The 26423-nt window shown below is 37.2% G+C and overlaps 1 protein-coding gene across 1 annotated transcript in view; it reads left to right on the forward strand.

The window, feature by feature from the left end:
* Positions 1 to 26423, forward strand: part of cfap299 (cilia and flagella associated protein 299) — a 60520-nt gene that overhangs the window by 13038 nt on the left and 21059 nt on the right. The window contains exon 3 of the mRNA XM_053654055.1: positions 8410 to 8500. Coding sequence (XP_053510030.1) covers positions 8410 to 8500 — 91 coding nt within the window. The remainder of the gene's footprint in view (positions 1 to 8409; positions 8501 to 26423) is intronic.

Genomic DNA, 26423 nt, shown 5'->3' on the forward strand with positions numbered 1-26423 from the left:
CTCTATTGCATGGCAACTTCCAAGATGGGAGGGCGAAGGCTGTCACATGCTTCATCTGAGACACATAAAGCCAGTCTCCACATCCTTTCAAACTGCTGTTGATGCAGCATCACAGGGCAGCGTAACACACTCAGAGGAACACACTCACGCTATCTGCACACTAGCACACTCGCACTGTCTGCCCTCTTCCAAATACAAGTCAACAGATGACCACAATTTGCCAATATTGCTCTGACTGACAGAGAAGAGATTAATGCCATCCCTCCCTCTCAGAGAGGATGGCCAGTTTTGATCTTTTGGAATCCAGAGGGCTGTGACATTGTCGGATCGGGATTTGTCAGGATTACTGGATTACAGGATTCCAAGTGGCACACTTTTCTGTTGTGAAGCTTTTGCATCCCAACTATTTAGAGATCTTTAGTTTTTCACTCTTTAGCATGTAGTATGCAGTTTGGGACACAGCCTTGAATACTCATTTCATGTAGACATATACACTTTAAATATTTGGATCTTCACATTTCTTCCAGAGCAAGGTTATTATCGTTAACAAAAACTATCATGAAAACTAAACCTATCAGTGTAAAAAAAAAATTATTTTGTTAACTAAAATAAAAATAAAATGTGAGGTTCCAAATAAAACTAAACTGCAATTATAACGTCCTCTTGCAATACAAACAAAAACTAAATATAATTTCAGAGAATAAAACAAGTTTTTGTATTTTAAATGTTGGGTGGTCTGACTGAACGGACTGGATCCATCAATGCTGCCGAATCATAAATGGCCAGTAGATGGCAGAGTAACGTGTATTAGAACTCTGGCACAGCAGCAATTTTGTAGCAGTGGAGCGCTAATGGCTAAATTAATAGGTAGGAAAAGACAGAACCCAATTTGGTACGATCTTACCATGGTATTAAAAACTAAAACGCTATTAAAACTAAATAAAAATGATAAGTAATGATTTTCGAAAGACAAAAATTAAATAAAAACTATTTGTGGGCCATTAAAACTAACTGAAACAAAACCCAAATTGAAAACCAAAATACAAAACGAAATAAAAACTAGCTATATTTTTTTAAAACTGCAAATAACCCTGTTCCACAAATCCCAAAGTTATGTCCTGTCACTTTTTTAATGATCAAACATAAGATAAATGGGGGTATGACTGTAAATCAGTAGGTGAGTATACTGAAATCATTATCTGCTCATTTGGTCACTATCTGCTACCACTGTGTAATAGCTAAGGCCAGCTTAATCCTCACAAATAAGCCTTAATGAAGGGTAGTTCATTTTGAAAAGGAAAAGGATGATCTGTTTCTGTTACTTAGGAGGCTATTTTACGTTCTCATAGCGTGCTTTTCGGTGTTTCTCTTGCTACTGGATGGGGGTAACCCCATTTACGCACCTCCTCAGCACCTGTGTTTACATTGGGGCCTCGGCCTCCATGACCTAGCAACTCACGCTGAAGATGAAGTGGGTTCCCAGTCTTCAAATATGTGCTGCCCCTGCACTTTCACCACTACACGATTCCTCTAAGACTTCCATTATGAGCATTGGCCAGAGAAGGGTATAAATTACATTCTTCCCTCAAATTTAAGTTTATTTTAACATGCATGGGGGTAAAAAAAGAGGAGAGTCTGTGCAATATTACTACAGTGTAAGGGTATCGAGTAAGAAGTTTATGATTGATTTTAGATTTTACTGGCAGATCCAATAAAACTCTGTGAAGGTGCAACACTTTTAATTTAGCTCTGAATTGTAAGTACACAGGCAGATATAGTCACTGCATGTATAATTGTAACTGGTAGAGGTCAAAACAAAGAACGGGGAGAAACTTGGGAAGAACTACAGAGATCTAGAAACTCAAAAACTAGGAATACCAGGAGAACAGGAAACACAGGAAACCAAGGAGACGTGGCTCAAACATGCAAAAACACAAACAAATGAGTATGCATCAGACTAACAAGACACAATGTTAATTGGAGATGGAAAATAAAATCTCAGGTTTGTCCCAAAAGGCCATTTTTCTTCCATATACAGTAGTATCAATACAATGATTGTTTAAAAGGGGTCATAGATTTAGGTTGAACAAGTCCTCACTGCTCATTTTGCACCGATGTTTTCTCTCTGAGACTGTCCAAGTTTCAATGTATAAAGTTTAAACCTTTTTCTCTGAGCCTGATGTTGGATAGCTGTAAGAGTTTAGCTGTTTTATATACTGTATGTTTAGAGTGTGTTCCTGCAATATGAGAATTGTCAGACATCTCTGTAAATACGTACTTGTGAGTGTTTATGGGTTGGCAGTTTCATTCATCTAAAAACAAGATGATGACTCCAGTTCTACTCACAGCCAGTGAGTCCAGTTCTACACAGCCATTAGCACATTAATAAATGATATATACTTTTATTTTGAAAATAAAAATGTGGCCAACATCTGTCCAGAATGTTTTGTGCATGACTGTAGCAAAAAAGTTACATTATTTTAAAAAAATTGTACATCTGAGACATCTCACTCTTGTGTGCGAAAACAACGCGTTTTCCTCACAACAATTTTGGAATTCAAAACATCTGGAACACCAACTGTTTGAGCTAAGCACTTTTGACAGGACCAATATATTTCATGACAGGGGTTGGATACTGATATTAAAGTGTAACACACACTATTGGAGTTGGTTTACAGCTGGAACCTTTCACTTTGCAGGAATGAAAAGCATCTATTCATTCAGAATTACAGTGACATTTGTCGTGTAAGACCTTATGGTTTCTTTCTTCATTGCCATTTACCTTTTTTGGACTATTCAGTGCACCAATAATGTACATTTTTATGCTTCCCTTTATTATTGTGATAATTACACAAGAGAGTTGTATATAAAGCATGAAAGAGCATCTGAAATCTATTACGTGAAAGAATTTCTTTTATTACACTTATCTGTGATTAATTACTTCCTTTATGTATCCGTATTTTGAAAAGTGACTATGTGCACGAGGTCAAGCATTCAAGGGGCATAGCTAAAAGATCATCCAGGGATCAAATAAAAATAAAATGTTTAAAACCTAATTGGACATATTTAAATGGTGTGATTCTTGCACATTTTTTAAACAATGACAGATACCCAAGACTCACACATACACACCTTATAACCTCAGTCTTTTTGACATCATGCAGTGGCATGTCTTATATCCAAAACACCCTCAAATTGGATGTAAATAACAAGGCCCATGGTGTGCAACAACACCATATTTCAAGGCCACTTAGGCTTGTCCTCTAAGGACCATTTATCATAGCCCTATAAAAATAGTGACGGATTCAGATGTTCTGAGACCACATGACCATGTAGTAGAGTCCAAGAGAAACCATTTCCCCCAAACCTGTACTCCTAGGAGTCCTTCCATTCTCTCTATAAAAGCTATTTAAAAAAAAAAATACATATGTTTGCATATATTTTTATTATTCAGTAAAATCCCATACTTTGCAGTTTCCTTACTCAGTACTCTAAAGTTCTCATACAAAACTGTCCATGTTGGTGGATGGAATCATAATCAAACACAGAAGAGCAAACAGTTATCTTGGTCTCCATCTTCACCACACATAGCTGCCAGAAAGTAACAAGCTTTAAAGGTATGCCGGATATGAGGAGCAGTGTGGTCGATGTTGTTGGACGGAAATAATGTTTTCTCAGAAGCTTCCCTCCCACCCGCTGAATACGTTTGCGGCATCTGGCAAGTTAATAAATGTGTACTTTCCAATTTGCTATGTAAAATTGTAATTAAGGCACATCTGTTTCACACTTGCCCAGGAAACCAAACACTGCACAAATGTGAGATTATTTAGTTTCATCACAAGTAAGAGTAAGATACAAACTCAGCCCATAAGTCTTACAGTGACTTCTGTAGTGCTTATATAGCTTTTAGGAAATATTATAACAACTCATGCTAATTGTGGTACACGGTAGCTTTTTCCATTTAATTTGTACTATGCAATTGAGATTGCATATACACCGATCAGCCATAACATTAAACCACTTGCCTAATATTGTGCGGGTCCTCTCTTATGCCACCAAAACTGCTCTGACTTGTCGAGGCATGGACTCCACAAGACCTCTGAAGGTGTGCTGTGGTATCTGGCACCAAGACCTTAGCAGCAGATCCTTAAGTCCTGCAAGTTGCGAGATGGTTCCTCCATGGATCTGACTTATTTGTCCAGCACATCCCACAGATGCTCGGATCGGATAGAGATCCAGGGAATGTGGAGGCCAAGTCAACACCTTGAACGCTTTGTCATGTTCCATTGCCCACACGCACCTGGCCAGCCACATGATGTAAAAGAAAACATGATTCAACAGACCAGGCCACCTTCTTTCATTGCTCTGTGGTCCAGTTCTGATGCTCACGTGTCCATTGTAGGCAGTGGTGGACAGGGGTCAGCATGGGTGTTCTGAGTTGCAATGCACTGTGTGGTCTGACACCTTTCTGTCATAGCCAACATTAACCTTTTCAGCAATTTGTGCTACAGTAGCTCTTCTATGGAATTGTACCAGACGGGCTAGCCTTCGCTCCCCACATGCATCAATGAGCCTTGGGTGCTCATGTGCTTGTTCTTTATTTTGTGATTTAAGCATGTGATATAACTAATTCAACAGAGCTATCACTGTTGATATGTCAAGTTGGCATATTCTGTGACCACAAAAATAACTTCACCAGCTAATGCATCTTCTTCTTGTCATTTTGTTTTGCTCACAGCTCTCTAATTGGTGGATCCAGACCCAAAATGTTTTGCCAATTTTCTGATATTATCTAGCTAATAATATGTCTTGTGGCTTCAAGAACTAGAGAGTTTTTGCTCTTTTTGTGTAAATTGTTCCAGTGTTCTGTTGTTGAACGTAGTTTTAGCCTGGAAGTGTCTTGCACACCTGCATTAGGGGTGTCCAAATGTACATATTTTCAAAATTAATCAACTATTCAATCACACGGAAACTCTGTATAGCCCTCTATAATTGGGCAGGATTAGGGCCATGTCCATGCAATACCAGTCTGAAGGAATTCTTAAGGATGTGCGGCACTTTATTACATGAGATAGATAAACATATTCATCGAGCAAATAGAAAACATCAGCTTTTTATTGTGCCAAAATACAAGCTTAGTTGTCACAGAAAACATAGATTAAAATACAGAAATTGCTTTGAAAAGTTATTATAAGGGCAGTGCTTTAATAGAACTGCTGGTAGTGATTTAAAAATAATGGACATCATTTGGAGATATTATTTCAAGACCAAGCTTATTCTGACGATGATCACTATTTTCAAATGATTCTATTTTTCTAAAAACTGTTAAAAAGAACACGCATGATCAGCAGAGAGACATAATGGTCACTGCTCTAGGCCTTTTGTATGCAGGTTTGCTATCAACACAGAGATCTTCTTGCTGTATATTGTGTAAGAAGTTTGCCATGCTCGCTTGGCTGGGTCTGTTATATAGTTAAAGCATGATAAGCCATTGTAAGTGTCTAAACATGACATTGTGAGTGTTCAAGCACTGCATTGGCCAGAAGAGGATGGGGTTACCTTTTAGGAGAAAGAGACTGGTTCTTCTGAAGGTTTTGTACCTATTCCATATAAAGGAATTTTTCCTTTATACAAAGAAAACTGAACTGAATTGCTGAAATGAATTGAACTGCTGAACTGAATTGTACAACTTTTGCAGTTTGTTAAGAGTTAGCCAGGATTTGTTATTTGTGACATCTTCAGTTCATTGAGTTTTTGCCTCCTGATATGTAGTATGTGAATTGGGCTCAAGAAACTCATGATGGAGACCAAATATACATATAGGTATATGATATAAAATACAAGAATATTATTTGTTATTGTACCACCATGCTGCTGAATGTTGAATTGGTCAGGAGGCATTGGTTAATTTTCTATAACAGCATGATTCAGACAGTAGTACCAGCTGAAAGGTTTATACGAATGCTGTCACCTGCTGTGGTAACAACTTACACAGGCACTTGCATGGCAGACGTGTTTTAAAAAAAAAACGTGTGTAATTTTCTGTGAGGAGATGTTTAGCATTTATGGAAGCCGTCTCCAGTGTCAGCGGTTTGTAATAGAGGAAAGGCTGTAACATGACGATCTGCATATTTTTGTCTTATTAAATTGAAGAAAGAGAAAAAAGAGAGGCTGGTGATGGAACTACTGTTTATAGCTGATGATGTACAGTAGGTGATAACAGGAACTTATGCTGATGGTTTATTAAATGTAAATATACATGAATAAAAACTACAATGTATTGTTTATTTAATAAAAATGATAATTGTTGCCAGATTGCTGTAGTATAAGATGAAACATTCCGGGATATGGTGTTATAGGAAAAGAATCAACGTCAGTGTGATAAATGTAACTGCACTTTGTGTCAGCTGTCAGTGATTCTTTTCCTGTAACAGCACATCCCCAGGGTTTTATTCCTTAATCAATAACGATTATGATCATTTACATACAGTACCTCAACACAGACATTATTAACATGTGAAATATTTACAACAAAAATATATTCTAAAAATACAATTATATAAATATATTCAACGACTGATCAGTTAGTCAGTCATTCTGAGCCTTACTTTAGTGTTTCTGTCTAGCAAAGTTGCTTGGTCTTGCTAATTTTTCAGTACTTGACATCCAATTGCAGGTTAGGTAGTACAGGCAGCCAAGTGGGATGAGCAAAACAAATGGCGTGTGTGTGTTCCATTTACTTAGAGCTGCCCCCGACGCGCACACACACACACACACACACACACACACTTTCGTTTCATCATCCAGAATAAACAGAAGAGGCTCCAATCGCATCATGGTCTGCTAAATCTTTTCTGAGTGGTGAGGCCTGTTTGCAAAAGGTCTCCTACCTGTCCGTCTGTGACCTGAGTTGAGCAAGAATTGATGATGACTTAAAGGTAAGAGGCTTTAGAGGCCCCTTGGGAGTATTAAATCTTCTGACCTGTGCAGGTGCATGACTTTTGACTTCACGCCTATTTGCATAGATCAAACCCATTATGTCTTTATATCTCAAAAACAGACCTTTTAATGTGACCTGCCCTACCTATAAACCATATATCACTGCGTTTGAGTTTGGGGAGGTGATTGTCATCCCACATCATAACTGAGCTCCTTAGAAGAATGTCCAGGGTGTACCCCGCCTTGTGCCCGATGCTCCCTGGGATAGGCTCTAGGTTTCCCTGTGACCCTGTAAAGGATTAAGTGGTATAGAAAATGGATGGATGGATGGACTTTATGTGCTTGGCTAATATTTGTAATGAACATTTGAAATAAATCTTAATTATTTTTCAGAAAATGTTAATAAGGTAAAGAAAAGTTGCTGTAAAACTAAAAAAAAGAGAGAGAGAGAGAGATGACCTAGGTCAGTTGAGCAGTGCTAAGCAGTAAACAGAAAATGCAACGTTATATAATCTGTACTGTATATGTTAAGCAGGTAAGGATCGGTCACACGGCACCCAAGCTACCCTTTCCACTTTTCACCTCTCCGTGCACCTCACAGAACAGTGCGTAAACCAGAGCAAGTTCTCAAATACCTGTTTACTGGCAAGCAGATGATTCTGCAGATATAATGCAGACGCTATGAAACTTGAACAAAGTGAAGGTTGGGGAATGACAAGGCGCTATTGCTGGTACTACACTGTGAAAGGTGCAAGATGATTGCCAGTGTTTTGTCAGGTGCCACAGATCCTGCAGCATGCCAAAACTATGCTTCCATGGCTGGGAATCCAATCATGCTGAAAAAGCAACTTTCACAGTGAGATAGAGGTGAACAGGTGAACAGAGAGAGAAAATTCATGCAATAGCATTTCCCACTGTGATTAATTACCTCTAAAATCCTGTTATTGGACTGAAATCACTTGCTGGGACTGTGTACATTTTGCAATTCATAAATCACTCCTTGTTTTGTGTGTAACTTGATTGTGATTTAACGCAGTTTGGCTGCATTTATTTTTTCCGTTCCATGTTGAAGTACTTAGGGGCTTAATATATTTTTTTTTAAAAATTAGACTTCATGCTGTAGGTTCAGGCCATGCGTCTATGTGAATTTTCATTTCAGCACCACCGTCTACTTCTTTCCTTTAATTTGTTGTGTGTCTTATTGAATTTTTATTTTTTTTTAAAAGCAACCAGTAAGTTTACTATTTGGGCAGCTTTGCTTACCTCAGAAAGAGGTGAATAGATTTAGAACTTTATTTTTATATATATATATATATATATATATATATATATATATATATATATATATATATATATATAAAATCTGGGGGATGGGGGCCTTAATTAAAGAAAACTGTCAAGAGAACATTTTAGGCATTAAAGACCCTTATAAAGGAACATTTCAAATGTTTTCATTGTTGACTTTTCCAGGACCCTGGCAAGTACAGGAAAAGAACTCAAAGACAACTTCCTGAGAGCCCTGGCCGAGCGTGAAGAGGCCAACCGCAGTGGGAAAAATCATGTGAGTACATTATTACAGCACTGTGTTCACTACCTAAAGGGGATTCCCCCTTCAAAATATTTAGCCATCAGGACAAGAACAAAATCTACACTGTGTTAAGCAGTGGATGGCTGAACACACACACACACACACACACAAACACACACTTCTCTCAACAACCCCACATCACACCATTAGCCACAGCAGTTAAGTTTACACGCACAATTAAAAACTATCTTGCAGCAGAGATCAGAGAAAAGCCTTTTAGCCTGATTGCATGGTGGACATAAAATTCTGTTTGCAAATTCACCACATGATTCAATTTAATTACAATAAACAGAGGCTTGAATTTTATGTGATTTTCTCATGACTTCTTGGTCCTTGGTTGTTGTCAGAATTGTAATAAAATTATAAATATTGAAATTTAGTGCTGCAAAATTAGCATGGTATTTTAATATTGTTTGGTTAAATTGCTTCAAGATCTTAATCTTAATCAGGCCATCAGAACAGGCAGTAATATATATATTGAGACAAGAAGTGCCAGGAAGCACTGAATACGACAATGGATCCTTATTTACTGAAGCCCACATCAAAAGTCCTTGAATATGTTCATATTGGTACCACATGGTAAAACCAACATAAATGCAGTAACCTTTTATGTTGCAAAGTTGTACTTCAAAATCAATAATACATCAAGTTTAACGCAACTTCATTTCCAGAATATATTAATATTCTCTGAGTGAAGATGTATACTGTGATTTTGTTTTAAGTACTGCTACTTCTAGTAGCCACAATTCATTCACAAAGCACATTAGTACACAAAAAACAACAAACATTGGGGTATTGCAGTCAGGCATAATTGAAAGAAAAGCCACATGGCTTGTTAGTATACTTTTTAGCAGTAAAGTTTTAGTAGAGCTCTCGTTCAAATGAAATACAGTTGCAATCAAAATTATTCAATTCCCATTGCAAATAAGGTTTATTGTCAAAATGTATAGACTTTCAGCTGTTTGCAATGAACAAATCAAACAAAAGCAATTGAAATAGTTCAACACTAAGAATGCTTCAAGTGAATGCTTCAAGTGAATGCTTCAAGTCCCCAAATTGATCTGAAAATGCAGCTTATAATGACTTCTGCAATTTCAAAATAATTCAATCCCTTCATGGCAAGCATCTTTAGTACTTAGTAGAGCACCCTTGTGCTGTTATGATCTGCTGCACATAAGATGCATAGACAGACACCAGCTTCTGGCAGAGTTCCTGAAGAATCTTAGCCCATTCTTCATGAGCAATGGCCTCCAGTTCAGTAATATTCTTGGGTTTGCGTGCTGCAACGCCTTCTTCACATCCCACTAGAGATTTTCTATGGGGTTCAAATCAGGTGACTGTGATGGCCCTGTAGAATCTTCCAAGACTTCTTCTGCAACCAAGACTTGGTGGAATTTGAGGTATGCTTGGGATCATTGTCCTGTTGGAAGGTCCAATGATGCCCAATCTTCAGCTTCCTCACAGACGGCATGATGTTTTCTCCTAGGATTTCCTGTTACTTCAATGTATCCATCTTGCCTTTCAAATCCTGCAGGATCCAGTGCTAGAGGAAACAAAGCAGCCCCAGAGCATCGCCGAGCCACCACCATGCTTGACTGTGGACAGATTGTTCTTTCTTCATTCTTCTTCCTCCAGACATACTGCTGATCCATCGTACCGAAAAGTACCAGTTTTGTTTCATCGCTCCACAGAACAGACTCCCTAAACTTCTGCGGCTTATTTATATGATTTTGAGCCGAGATTTCTTGTGCTTTTGGGTCAGTAGTAGTGTACGTTTTGGAGTTCTGACACGGAAACCTTCTGCGTTTAGTACGCACCTTACTGTGATCACTGAAACCTCAGTGCCTGTTGCCACCAAGTCTTGCTGCAGGTCTTTTGCAGTCACTCGAGGGTTTTTCACAACCTTCTCAGAAATCTGGTTGCAGCTGTTGACAGCTTCCTTTTTCTGTCCTGTCCAGGTATTTTATGTATTGTCTGCCCCTAGCCAGTACTTCATGTGTTCCAGCTCAAGCACACCTGGTGCAACTAATGAAGCCCTTGATTATCTGCATCAGGTGTACTTGAGACAACACCTGTTTTGCATATTTGTGCTATTGTGAGGGATTCTGTTCAGGGGGTTGAATAATTTAGAAACTGGAGAAATCATTATAAAGTTGCATTTTCAGTTGAATTTGGGGAAACCACTTGAAGCATTCGTTGTGCTGAATTATTTAAATTACTTTTGTTTGATTTGTTCATTGCAAACAACTGAAAGTCTGTAAATTTTGACAATAAACCTGATTTGCAATGGGGGTTGAATAATTTTAGTTGCAACTGTAAATAATGAACCACCACTGTAAATAATGCTCAGTCAGCCACTGAGCATACTGTACATAGTTACCTGGTTATTGTTGTGCACCTTCTTGAAGCCTATTGACTAAATCATAGTATTAACCATCTATTTCTTCTAAATAATTATGCAATTGTGTAATGTAGAACATGAATCAGTTATTTGATGACCAAACAAAACATCCAGTTAAACAGCAAAAAACGTAGGTAACTAAATCGAGCTAAACCGTGTTCACTTTGCTCATCAATACATGCAAATTAACCAATACACATGCGTAAGACCACACATAGTGCTGCTAAGTCCATTTTGTGTATTAAGAGATCATCTGCAATCAGGTAAATACTATGGGGGTTTTTGGTCAAAAAATAATATTTATCAGGCACACAAATTCCGCTTGTCATGTTACAGAGAAACCTGAATGTGCAAAGTCCTCAGTTCTAAAGACTTTTTTTTTATCTATCTATTATTAGCCTTAGATCAAAGTTAGACTTAGAAGTCCCTGTGAATGAGCTATTACTACAGAAATGATAACAAGTGTATTAATATAAACCTGGGATGTGAATTAGAGCTGGCTCTGCTCTCAGAGCCATGCTGTTATAGAAAAGTAATCAACAACTTCAGATTTGAGAATTCAACAGCGCTGTGGTATAACTTTCTTGCAGACGTTTGACAGTTTGTCTAATGTGTCTGTGACGTTACACTTGTGAAAGAGCTTTGTTTGTCATGAGTTCTGGAATAAAATGACCTATTTGCTTTGACCTCTTACACAGGGCTACGTGTTTATCATCACTACTTGTCATGTGTCACTACTGACCACATTACATGTTTTTAATGAAACAAGAGCCGTGCAACACAAGGGAAATGAATAAATGACGAACCGGAGACAGGTATACATATCCCGACAATTTGTCGGGTCTTATATGTCCCCTTTGCAGTTGTAATTATAATATCACATGAGGTATGGCAGGCAAGTGTAGACAGAGTCCCTGACCAGGTTTTTCTTTCAAAATGTTGATTTTGTAAACAATACTACACCGCCACTTCAATTTAGCATTATAAGCCAGTGTTACCAAGGCTGGTATAAAAGATTCAGTTACAGCTTGTTCATTTACGCAAATATTTAAAGAAACCACTATAGCAGGGGGGAAAAAGCTGTGGATCAAGCACTGTCTGGTATAGCGCTTCCTGTGTTTAGAAATGAGTAGAAGAAAAACATCAGAACAAAACACTGTTGTGTATTACCAACAATATTATGCCAGCATGACCCCCCTGACCCCTTTTTGCATTTTGTTCCCCCACTAAAGTGCTTCCTCTGATGAAAAATGGCATTTGGAAAAATGTTTATTTTTTCTTGGCCCCCTCCCATCCAACCCTTCTTAAAATCAAACCAACATTTGAGCATGTAATACCACTCCCTAAGAATTTCTAACAAAAGATAATCTCATATGAGACAACATATACTCATACACAAAGGTCCTAAAAACATCTGCAATACATTCACATTATACATTATTGTTATTATAGGTTATTTTTCTTGACCAAAATTGTATTACTTAATATTTATTTGTAGTAATGTTTAATATTTTTCACAATTTCTACACACCTACGCGTGTATATTGGCGACAGCAAGCTTTAAATAATGTAAATTGAGCAGATCAGTCAAACATGATTATAGAAGAAAGCCTGAATTATCCCCACTGCTCTCATTTTCTGTGTTGGTATTCTTCCTTAACATCCTACCTCGACATAATCTAAGGATTTTGCCTCCTTTAGACGGATAAAAAAAATTGTGCTCTCTGAATCACATTACAAAAAAGAATCACATTACAAACAAAAAGGTTAATCTTTGATGAAGCTGAATATTAAGACCACCCACTAGTGTAAACTATACTGTAAAGAAGTCTATCTGAGCCCTCAGGATTGCCGGATCAAACATGTTCTCTCAGCACATAGCATAGTTCTGTTCACTGTTACTAACACTCTGTGTGAATTATTAACCTTTCCATTTGTGAGGAGTGCACTGTATCGTGTAGTCTGCTAAATCATTAAAACCAATTTCCTCAAACAAATCCTTTGCATCATGTTGGAAGACCACACAGCATTTATACACATACTGTCTCCTCTCATTTGGAGCGCAACCCTATGATTTAGTAATAGAACTGAGTCAGATAAATGATTTGTTAATAATCTGCTGACAGCTTTAAAAATAGTAATAAAACTGTTTGTTTATCTAGCCTAAAGGCAAGACCTGAAACACTGATCCCATCAAAAAAAAAATTAAAGAACAGAATCTACGAAAGCGCTAGTGTCATTTAATGTCTTTGCCAGCATCCTTCAGAACAGGGTGTGTTGGAGGGAATGACTCGACCCTTCCAAGCCTTTTTTTTACGTTATCTGTGCCATCAGCTGAGCTCATAAAGCCTCGAGCTCGGACGCATTGTGCTTCTCCTCCCCCGGCCCTGTTGCGAAAGTCGCACCGCTGCCAAAAGTCACACACAAACAAAAGGTGCACCTGGGCAGCTTTGGCATTATTTACTCTGGGTAAGAAGTTAAGTTTATCAAATCCAGGTCACACCTGTGCTAAGGTGCCTCAGGGGCTCCTTTGTTTGGGAGGTACACATTTGAAACCGAAGGTGTTCTAACCCCCACCTCACCCTCCACCGCACGCCACCCTCCTATTTGTTTTGTTTTTTTCCTCTTTCTTTAGCAAGTGATACGATGATGTCAGCATTCATGCCCTGTTTGCGTTTTCTGTGAGCAATGTTTAAAGGAAGCGCTCCAACATAGTCTCAGGATTCATACAAGCTACCTGAAAGTCAGATAAGGATGAAGCTAGTGCTTGTAGCCTTGTTTTAACAGAATAATTCTCATGACATCAAATGAAACCGCTCACGCTTGTCAGAATTCCTATGACTATTGTGAGGTTCGGGAATTCAGTATTTCACTTCACTTTAGCCCATACATTGATTTAGTAACACTTCTCTGTGAGTCCAGATTTGAAGTCTACTGGACAACCACATTCATACATTCCATGTGTAGCTGTTTTAAAACCACAAAGCTCCTAAAAATTTATGTTCAAAATGTCAGCACAACATAAATACTGCACACATATGGTTGTTAGAATTTAATACTGTGTCAGGACTTAAAACAGTAACACCCACAGTCATGCATACTGCAGCTGGCGTTGAGGATGTGTGCATTTCTGAACATATTGTTAGCAAATGTGTTTAAAACTTCTTCTTTTTTTAAAATTAGAGTTTAAGATTTTTCTTGCAGTTAAGGAATGTAAGACTGGGAACTTTCAAAACAAAGAAATAATAATTTAAGAAATAGGGATATTTTTCCACAGAGCTTGCAGTCATTAGCCAGATCATGTGGTTGCCTTTTGTTCTTGCTGAGTTAACGATAAAACCTATATAACCTTAGAGCTGATAATGTCATATCCACTAGTATGAGTCCATTTGCAGTTACTAATAATCTTCTAATTACTTGTAGACATTGTTCCCTTAAAGTAAATATTACCATGGTAATTAAGTTAGATAGGACACTTTTGCTTTTCTCAGCTTGTAAAGGTGTTTTTATTTGATATGCGATTAAACGTTCGTTAGCATTCAAAGGAATTCCTGAGAAGTGTTAGCAAAGAGAATGATTTCTTCTTTTCACTTATCCTCAAAGATTTTTGTTTTGTTATAATTTGTTATAATTTAGTTACGAATGTATTGCCACAAAAGTATTATTTTTGTCTGAATATAAACTGAAAATTGACCAGTTATTCCAATAGGACTTCCTGTATAAAGCAGGTGCTTGTCTTTGGTCTCTGGACCCAGCATGGTGTATATTGATAAGCCTTGATCGCATATAGATAATAAGGTGGTCAGTCATGCAGTCCAAAGATCACAATTAGTAGAGAAATGAGAGTGGAATTCCCAGCCAGATCAGTTTACAGTCAGTGTGCGAGCTGGTCAGTCAGCCCTTTGTCCCCGTCATGGCCAGTAAAATAACAATAGCATGTTGGTTTCAAAGCACTTGACCAAAGGTGAAAGCACCTTCGAAAAAGAGTCATACAGAGCTATCATGTGACCCTGCCTGGAAAGCCACACAAAGGACTGGGGGTCGGTTGAAGTATTTGACCCCCCAGTTTAGCCTCATTCAAAGAGTGGACAAAGATATCCTTTTGTAAAAGGTGTAAAAATGTGAATATTTCAAAACCTTCTATAAAACCTTCTCAGGGTTTCATGGAATCAATTTTTTTCAGTCAATTCTTTTTTCGCAAAAACCATCAGCTTCCAATAGGGAAATCTTTGTGTCTTGACTTTCCCATGGAAGTCGTCAGAGATAATTATAAATTGATAGATCTTAATTAAAACACACAGTTCCAAATCCATGGATCTGAAATTGAGCCCTATTCTTTGAGGAAATAAATAAATTACAACAGGTTAAACTCATTAGAGACTTCTGGATGCATTTTTAATACAGGGACCTTTCAAACCATTTCCTGTGGCTGGTCCTTATATGCGTTATGGAAGAAATCAAAAATAATTTCACAACTATCACTCTGTTGTGACACGTTTGATGTTTTAAAGCACAGTGAAGGCAGATCCCTTTCTCCATTTTTTTCCCCTGCAGATATTTGAGATGATTGGCCCCAGTTGGAAGAAGCAGCTGCCATTAATGAAAAGCTGAGTTCACACACCATACCCACAAATGTGACCCATGAAATGAATGGTATAACAGATGTAATAGATGCAAGGTGTAGTTGCATGATATTGGGCCATGATGCATGCTAAACAAAGCAGCTAAAATCAAGCCAGAGAGAATCTGGACATTGCAGTATGATTTGAACATTGATAAAAGGATGGTAAAAGCACAGAAGATATCCTGCTTAATGGTTTCTTCTAATGGACAGCTGTGACCTTTTTTTCCGAAAATCATCTAAAAGGACTGAGCATAGTCTGATCTATTTTTACTCAGCACATTTTCAGGCTGAGAGGAGTATAATGTGCCTTATCTGGATTTGCTCAATGAGAGGTACAGCTTCCTGATGAGCTCTGTCAAAAAAGACAGTTTCCAGTCTTCTGGGCATTTGTGTATTTAAAAGCAAGATTAGTTGGAACAGTATATTATTTTCATGACCACTCCCTTTTAGAATACTGGTAGGACATTTGAGGATAGAACGCATTGGTGTTTTGGACTGTTTTGATGGTGTGATACAAGTAAATACAAGTTCTCTTCATCTAATCATAACTCAGACATACACTATATGGCCAAAACAATGTGGACACCTGACCATCACACCCATATGTGGGTCTTCCCCCCAAAGTTGGAAGCACCTTCACTAGAATTAAGGGGCCCAAACATGTTCCAGCATGACAATGCCCCTGTGCACAAAGCGAGGTCCATGAAAACATATTTTTCCAAGGTTGGATTGGAAGAATGGGAGTTGGTACACTTGGACTGCTCTGAACCCCACTGAACACCTTTGGGATGAACTGGAACACTAACTGCACTACAGGCCTCCTCATCTGACATCAGTGCCTGATCTCACTGATGCTCTTGTGGCTGAATGGGCAAATCCTTACAGCAACGCTCCAAAATCTAGTGGAAAGCCTTCCCAGAAGAGTGGAGGTTATTATAGTAACAAAAGGTGGACTAAAGCTGCAATGGGATGTTCAAAAAGCACATATGAATGTGATGGTCAAGGTATATGGCCACATACTTTTGGCAATATGTTAACTAAAATAGCTGAATCAGTTTTTGCCGTAGAAGGGTAACAAAAACGTTTTACAAAACAAAGGAATAATCAACTGGGAGCCATTATAAGGCTCTGGTATGATGTTACACTGAGGATTGGTGATCCAAACAATAATACCCCAAGCAATTATTAAATGAGATTTTCACAAGTCTGGAACAAACAGGTATATAAACAGATATTTTCTCTTACAACATAGACTCTTTGCTTTGAATCCAAACAACTGTGATAAAAAAGAAAACGTATCTGACAAGGATGATCCCTATTTGCACCTTTCGATTACCAAGTGCATCATGGAAGACACTCGGCCCTGTTATCCTTGTCCTCTTGATAGGTTCAATGTGCACCTGTTTTTTCACTATGGCTATGGAATTCCAGCTTATCCACTTTCCAACATCATGATATTATGATAGCAACTCCCACCTACAGGCCTCATTTTTCAGCATGACATATGACATGTGTTCATGTACGTGTAAGGAACCGTTTAACCTCTGCTCTCTGAAGGATTTCTGGCTCTTCTTTCTAAGGAATGTACACCTGCTCTATAACAGCCGGCAATACGATTTCCAGGCATTTATGTCAAAACTGCTGGTATATTAGATTTTACAATTTCACCTGAAGTTAGCAGAAATAGTTACTTCCTAGACAGTTTAATTAGTTATAATGAATCAATTCGATAAGAACATTCATCTTCATTTTATAATCAAGTCTGAGTGATATCACATCTCTATGACTGTAGAGTTGTGTCTAGAACTCTCACGTGAACTCCTGTTGTTGGTCAAGTCTGTCTATCCAACTGGGAAATGCAATTACACTCGAGCAGGCTTAGGAGCACATGGAGCACATTCTTTGGAATCCTCTTTGTTTTGTCACCACACAGTGGCCTGCTTAGATGTGTATTATTCCACCTGAGTAAATACTGTACAGCATTTCTCCACATAGGTCTGAACATGTCTTCGATGAGAGAGTCTTTTCCCCCTTACTCTGTATCATTCACATGATTATATTTTTCTCCCTCTTTCTTTAATCTAACACCTCTAAATCTCTTAACTTTTAATCTTGTTACAGGAGCTCAAGGAATGTCTTTGGTATGCATATCTGTTCGCCTAAAATATTTATTGTGAACTGTGTGAGGACACTTCCTGGTGAATTATTGTCATAGTGTAATGTATGCACCAATGAACTTACCTCACTGTATAACTTGTGATTTAAAAGGATGTGGCATGCCCAGATTCCTCACATAGTTTCATCTCATTGTAATGCATCATTACAGGTGCATAGTTCAACTTCAAGATTTATGCATCTGCTAGAAAGTCAGATAGTATTAAATTAATCACTCTACCCTAAGAGATCCTGTACTTCTCAGGAATTCACAGTTAAATGTGATTTCTTCCACACAAATCACAACCGATTGTGTAAATGTAGTATCCCACACATCATACCTTGTTATTTGAGGTTTCAAATTGGGTCTGTTTCCAAAATAAAGCGTGCAACGTTTTGATTTGGTTGAATACAGATTCCACACAAACCGTAAACTTGGTGTAATGGGAAACAACCATCATAACTCATGTATAACTGATTAAATGAATACATTATGAATTTATTTTCTTTATTAATTATTTAAAGTCATACTTGGAGACAATTGGGATAATTGGTTCTTACATTACATAAAGTCTGTCACTGTGATAAAAAATTATTATTATTATTATCAAAAGTCTTTTGCTATCTAGGATTGTTCTGTGTTGGGAAAATTAGCACTCAAATCTGATTTAAAAATCATCGATAGACTGTTCTGAAACCAGCCGTTATTCTCCACATGTCTTAAGCGTTAAAATGTCATCACTCTCCTTATCAGCTTCCTGCACTGAGCCACCATCTGGCTGAGCTGATATTGCTGCTTCGTGATGTAAAAGTGCTCCATCTTGTTTAGTTTCACCTCCTGACAAACAAAATCTGCTCATCTTTTTAGTCAGAGGAAGGCCTGGTATCTGTCGCTGCAAACTGACAGCAGCGATAAACACATTTCAGTAGAATAAGCACAGGCTCAGCTTCAGCCTAAGTGCCATTGCACCTGATGTTAAGTTAATGTTCTGTGCTTAAATAAAAAAAAATATTTAGTAAATATTTATCTCTGTTCTGCTTCTGGTCTATTAACATTAGAACAATGTGAGAGCATACCAGAAGGGAAGTTCATTAGAATCCTGCAGTTGATTTGTTTAGCAGAACAACCAGAAGTCTTATTGAGGGCTACAATCACAAACTCTTATTGATTTCCTATCATTTGACCTTTTGTGCAAATTCATAACCATTTTGAAAGGGCTTTATTTTCATACAACTCTATGATCTTACCTAGTAGGAAAAGAAAAAAGAGGAAAAAAGAAGATCTGTCCAGGATTTAATTCTAGGCCATTACAGCATATGCCATGGCCAGGAAAGTGTTGTGAAAACACTGAACCTTCAGCCCACAGCACACCAGCACAACTGCCCGTGGGTCTCATTGGCAGTCTGAGGGGAGCTTCTTACCGGAGTCACAGGCCAACCCAAACAGTGTCATGTTTGAACACCTATTTCCACTGGGAAGAAGGAAAAAAAAAACTGCAGCGCTTTAATCAGAATCTCACAAACAAGCAGGCCTTTGATAACAGCCCATGCTGTCCATTTATCTTTCTGCTCTGAAGGGTGTGCTGGCTTATGTCACCCACTTTGATCCTGCTTTTTTGGAACATGATGTCGGACATATCTCCTCTGCAGTGCTGCCTCCAATAACAGACCTTTAGTTTGGGATCCATTACAAAATCTACTGTACTTGAGAAATTTTAAGCCCTGATACTTCCCGCTTTAGGTATCATCCTGCTTTCATAAATGCTCCTCAGCAACAGCCTGGGGACACCTAGCTTTTCAAAATGTGGTTTTTGCGGGGTTTTTAAAAAAATAAATTTAGGGTTTTTTTGGTTGTAGTAACAGGTATATACTTGTGACCATAACCAAAAAAAAAAATTAAGCTTAGCAGCTGCACACACTTCATACTAAATATTTTTCCCAGGCCTTTCTCAGTGATGCCTTGCCACGACTTTGTAGGCGTTTCCAGAGGTTTATGGAGCTTTTTTGAAAACTTAACTCATTAAATTTTCAATCTAACTTCTTCAGCTTGATTCGACTGGACAAGATATTGTCAGACAGCACCGCATACATCCTCTTCAAATATCTTTTACACAGGATTTCAGTCTGTTTGGGGTTATTGTAGATCAAACATTATTTGTAAAATTGAAAAAGAAAAAAAAAAGTTATTCCCAAATGTTGATGGAAAGTTTAGCTGTAATGTTCTTTCTGCACTTTTTCTAATTATTGTGACTAAGGAGATACATATCCAGTACTAAGTATCAGGGTTAATACGTTGATACACATCCATCAAAACCACAATGTACCTCTTCCGAACAACAATCCTGCAAGGACTTCTTTATGGATCGGAGAAGTGGACACTTCTCAAATCAGACAGAACAAGCTTGAGGTCCTCCAAATACAACGTTCACTACGAATCATGGAAGTTTTCCTCCTCCTTAGAAACGAGACCATCAAACCAGTGTGCAAATTATACACTGACTTTCAGCAGGGTCAGCTTTTTTCAGTTTGCCCAGATTAACTAGTTCGTGTAATGCAGATGTGTGCTCCAGTGGACCAAATTTAGCAAACTTAATTCAATTGGATTTTATTTATTAAACAAGAATATGCAGTTATTAACCAAAAAATAATAATTACACCATACTGAAGTATGTACTGTACACAGTAGCTCTCAGTGATATGGTATTGGTTTCAAACAATTTAGAAGAGAAGAACAAAAAGAATATGTTTAAAAACACCACAGTTTTTGTCTGATAAACCATCTCATTATGTCAAAATTATAGTGAAGTGATTCCTAACCATTTCACCGCTGAATGGATGATCATGAGACAGCAGTAAGCACACATAGCTTACTGTTACTATAGTAAAGGATGCAACTTCCATGCACACACATAGGTTAAACGATACACGTTACCTATTTTACCTAGTTAAAATACACGCTGTGAGTAACATACAGTATATGGTCTAAATGACATTACTGTGGTCCTAAATTATTTGTTCAAATTCAGAGTCGTATGCTATTTTAATTAACAGTATTTTATCAGCTTACTTCATTCACACTCAAGCCTTAAAGTGACCTCAAGACAGCAGGTAATCTTAATCGTTTCACAGTCGTTTTGATGAGCGGGAAATTTATGCTTGAGATACAACTATATTTAGATTATGACATTTATTTTTTAAGAAAAAGTATCGTGCAAACACTCACGGTATCTCCCATGCTATGTCCACTGCATTCGGCCGATTGAGTGCATGATTGCGTGGTATTTCCCCTATTTAGCCTTCTGCGCACGGTGATGTATTGTATATTGTGAAAGCACGTTGTCTTGAGAGACATTAGACATATCTAATGTTTCACATAAGTTGGCAAAAATCTTGCGGTTTCTGGCTCAAATATAGTAAGCATATCAGTATCAGAACAATATTGGGTATCAGTCAAGCTATAATATTGGTACTGTACTGAAAATGGAAAAGTGGGATTGGTCACAGATAACTGTGACCTTCCTAGCTAAAGAAAAGCTGCAGTATTGTATATACAACGGTAGTGCAAAAATATTTATCTTTATCCTGGTGGAGACCAACAGCAAAAAGTAGGTATAATTGGGGTTTCTTGGAATAATGCATTACAGTGCTTTGCATCCATAGAGGAAGAGGGCAACTTATAAGTATTTACTGAGCAGGGCGACTTGCATTGACTTTGATTACAATGCCTTTACGAAACGTTTAGCCTAAGTGTACAAACTCCCATAAGCAGTTTCAACACCTGGCTCCACAAATTAGCCAGCCTTATGAGCCCAAGGCCTAAGCTAATTACCTAAATCAAGACCTGCAATAACACAAATACTTTCGCATATGTGTTTCTCAAGCACTTAGCCCCTAATGATCTGTGTCCTAGGCCCAAAGTTAATCCTGCTTATTTAGATCACAGAAGGTGTAGTAAATGAAGCAACGTTCACTCAGACAGTTAGCTTGAGTTCAAAGATAAATATGACTTAAGAGGACATATCCTGCTGATTTAAGACATGGAGTAGACAGTGAGAATACCAATAGCCCAGCAGTGCCTCATTAGTGCAGGCCAGAATTAGCAAAACTTCCTGTTTAACACATGTTAGTACCAGGCACCTCATAGTATTATATGAAGAAGCCCATGGTGTTTGAGAGCCAAGCTTAAAGAAGTGGGACACTGGAGTTTGCTTTCTTTCCGGTCACACATATAGCTGCCACTTATCCAGATCGACTGCAGATCTTCCACCGGCCAGACTGGATGATCAAAAAAAAGTTACTAAAAAAAGGTCTGACTTGCAAAGGAAAATTTATGAATAGCTTTCAAATTACAGGGAGACTGACAAAACACTGGTTAGTGTCTGTGCACTGGTCATTACAGCCTTTCAGTACTTAATAGCTACAGGTGGAACCTGTTAAGGAATGATCTCTGTAGGAGTTAACCCTTATTATCACTGCACATCACTGACGTAGTATTAGCCTGTATTTTAACCACTTGCTTTATTTCCAGATACTGTAAACAAAACTATTTTTCACAGTGACAGTGAAAAGGTCCACCATACCAAATGTCAGGCCATCTAACATAAAGTGTCAGCGTGTGTAAATACAGTGCGTGCGTGCGTGCGTGCGTGCATGTGTGTGTGTGTGTGTGTGTGTGTGTGTGTGTGTGTGTGTGTGTGTGTGTGTACAGTCCACCAGCTGTTTGCAATTGTAATTTTTATTGTACTCTTACAGCTCACTATGACGCAGGGCTTAAATTGATAGTATGTCAGATGTTTCATCATTGGTATTACAACATGCTTTACTTGATATTCTTTTTTTGTGTTCACTGTAATTAATTTCTACAATTTACATAATAAGATTCTGTGTTAAAACTAGTGTAATACTTTAAATGTGGTTTACAGTACCATACTGTAGCCTGCCTGGTACTGACAGATTATATTGCATCAAAGGACCTTGTTGTGTAGTTACTGTAACACTCCTGTGACTATATTGTAATAATACAGTAAAACATACAGTATCATTAACTTTACTGTAAAATTAGATGCCAAAAGCATTTTCCTGAAGCTGCAAAGAAACCTTGTCTGGCTAATTTCTCGTATTTTTCATTTCATTCATTATTTTGTCGTCCTACATTTTAATTTTAAAAAAAGCATAGCTTGAATTATTTTAGGTAAACAGAGTAAATGCAGAGTTTAATCGTGAAGTTAAAGCTAGGTATTGCTAGGTAATGTTAGCCTAGCTAGGTAGCTATGGTTTACTAGCTAGCCTGATATTTTAAATTGATACCCAGTGTACTGTTGTTTATAATGTGGTATTCATGACTAAGGAACCACCAATTCTGTTAAGGTTGTTCTCACTGTTCATTTTATTAGGTTCTTACTATTATGTAACTTGATATTGTATGTCGGTATTCCCAGATTTTTATTAAATGACCCCAAGTTATTATTATTAATTTTCTGTGATCCTAAGCCTTGACTGCATGCATTTTTTATTCCAGATTTATAATTTATGACTTGTAAATCCGTATTGAGTAAATGATTTCACATATTTTTGTGTTTGTTCTCTTAACTTTGGTTCTTCCACTCAGGCAGGGTCAATGAATATTTTCGAGGAACTAGCAGCAGTAAATAGACGGAAAAAATAGTCAATTTTTATTGCTGAACTCCTCATCTAGTTCAGCATGTCAGTGATAAAGGCTAAAATACCGCATACAATCTTTAATGAAATTAAATTTCTCTATAACTCAATTAGAAATCTTGTATGGTAGCACTACTTTGCTTCTCCACTTGATATATCGCTTTGCTTGTATTTCCTCATTTGTAAGACGCTTTGGATAAAAGTGTCTGCTAAATGAATAATGTAAATATGAATGTGAATTTTTTTATGTGACTCACAGTAACATTTCAAAATAGTATCACAAAAAATACATCTTCATAATTAGATATTAATAGTATCATTTACTGCCTCCCCTAGCCCAAAGACATATATTGTAGGCTAATTGGGATTTCCAAATTGTCCATAGTGTGTGAATGTGTGTGTTATTGTGCCCTGCAATGGGTTGGCACCCCATCCAAAGTGTCCCCCAACTTGTGCCCCGAGATCCATGGAATAGGATTCAAGCTTCCTTGCGACCCTGTGTAGGATAAGCGGTATGGAAAATGGATGGATGGATGGATGTATCACTTATACTATAGAATAAATGAATAAATCACCCTGTCACAACCATAAATCAAATGTGACTCCACATGGGGGTCACCTATTGAGAACATCTGTCTTGTGTTACCTTTTTGAACTGAATTGAAATAACACAGTCATTTTAGCAGTTTGTTTTATTTATTTAGTTAGTTAGTTATGGATTTTGACACTATAAAATGTATTGTCAAGATATAAAGACATAAATCTACACTAGGACTAAAATGCCTCAGTGTTTTTACACTATTATACCCCTACCAGTACAAGGTCATTTTTGCAGTGACTATTTTTATGCAAATCACATTATTATTTACATAATTTGCTTTGATTTTTAGTTTTATTCAGGTATAATAATTACATTAAGAATCAGTTTAAGGGATTGAAATTGCAACATATGCCTAAAAGTGAAAGGGATTTTCTCAACAACACTAATAGTTAGGTGTACACAGCTGAATTCTGCCATGTGTGTTCATGGCTAGCAGTGAGCCAAACTCTCCTGGACTGAGAGAGTTTTAATCTAACTCTGCTAATCCTACAGGAACCCACTGTGTACATTTTGTCTGGATGTAACAAACAAATTCTGCTTGCAAATAGTTTACAAGACAAATCAACGGGAAGAGGAAATATTGAAGACCGCAGTAACCAGAGCATGATGTGTATGTGAAGATTTCCTTTAAAATAAGCCGGTATTAGGGAATATCCATGCATCCACTTCCAGATGTGTTCCATAAGGCTGGGGTATCACACAATTGCCCCATAATTCTGTCATCTGTATTTATTAGTAAAGCAAAAAAAAAAAATAAATGATGATGGTCATTGACAAAATATTGTTGAAATTCATCAACCTAGTATTAAATGAAAAAGCTTCCAATAAACACATAAGAACATGCTTTTATGCCAGGAATAACAAACAGGCTGTTAAAACCAGTGCCCACTTCCGCTAACTCACCCCCAACCCCACATTTAGGCTAATAAGGGGAAGGATATGGTTCTCAAACGCTCAAGTCTGAAATAACTAGAGTGATTGGCAATTTAAGGAGAGTCAAAAGAAAGCAGCTTAACTGAGGAAAAGTACCGTTTAAAAATGATATTGTAAACCCTAGAATTAGTTATTTACTTGAAGACTCAGAGCTTTTATGTGTTTTGTCCGTTTATTGCCATGACTTTATTAAAACCATATTTTACCTCATTTTGCATATCAATATGTGTACTAATTCTCCCACATTCCTAAGCATAAGCACAGTGCTCCCACAAGACACACTTGACTCTGTGCTGTGACAATGCTTTCTGACACAAAATCATGTTTCCTCTCGTTGACAAAACAATATGGGGTAAAAATTGTTTCATAATTCCAAATAAATAGATTACGATCCACAAATAAATGTATTGTGATTGCCGAAAATTAAACAAAAATCACAAATGCATTGAATGAGATCCACAAATATATGTTAGTAGTTTCGCAAAAAAAAAATTAACTTGACATATAAATAAAATGAGATTTGCAAATACAATTTTTTTTTTTACAAATATGTTTTTGTTTATTATTTATTTTTGTGAAACTGCTAACATATATTTGTGGATCTCATTCAGTGCATTTGTGAATTTGTTTAATTTTTGTACATCTCACTACATTTATTTGTGGATCATAATCTATTTGTTTGGAATTATGAAACAATTCTAACACCATAAAACAATGCCTCTGATACACTTCTAATATCTGTTTTTTTCTCTCTCTCTCATGATTTCCCTACCTGTAGCACAGTACAACTTTATAAGTATCTCTTCTAGCTTAGTACTGATTCTGTAATACAGATGTTGGTTATGAAATCCTGAGGTTAGCTCTGGTTTCTGTATTAAAACTTGTAAAGATGTACTTATATCTTCATTACACTGTTGACGTACAAATCCCACTTCACTCATCATGCATGGTGAAATACGGATAATATTCCTAGTTGTTTGTTGTTAAAAGTCATTTCCACTCTCTAGGTTTACTCATGTTGAATAAAGCAATGCTTTCAATTCTAAATATGGAGCAAACTCGTCTTCCTATTTAATCCTGTTGTATGCTTCAAAGGTCTAATCATATCCTCATTTCCTTGCTGTGTGTATTTGTGTATGCTTAACCTTTAATTACAAAAGTAAGAATCAATCATTAACAAGTCTTTCATTTGTTAAATTGTTTTTGACCACTGAAATGATCATCTGTATTTAACATCCAATAAAATGTTACCACATTTGCAAGTGCTTATGTGAATAAACTGCATGCTAGCATCTTTTTTTCTTTTTTCCTTTTTTTTAATTGGGCAGTTTGGAATTGCTGTTTTCAATATATTGCTGTATTGTTGCTATGTTCCTTGTTTCTTTCTGTGTTTAGCAAGTTTTTGTCAGCCCTATCTATAAAGGATATATTTAGTTTTCATGACGATTGTTCATTATTATGTACTGAATTTTGATTCAGTTGGCTGTTGCCCACAATGTTTGTTGACCTAAATAATGTTGAGTTA

The sequence above is a fragment of the Ictalurus furcatus genome, chromosome 22 (genome assembly GCF_023375685.1).
Source record: "Ictalurus furcatus strain D&B chromosome 22, Billie_1.0, whole genome shotgun sequence".
NCBI classification, from domain to species: domain Eukaryota; kingdom Metazoa; phylum Chordata; class Actinopteri; order Siluriformes; family Ictaluridae; genus Ictalurus; species Ictalurus furcatus.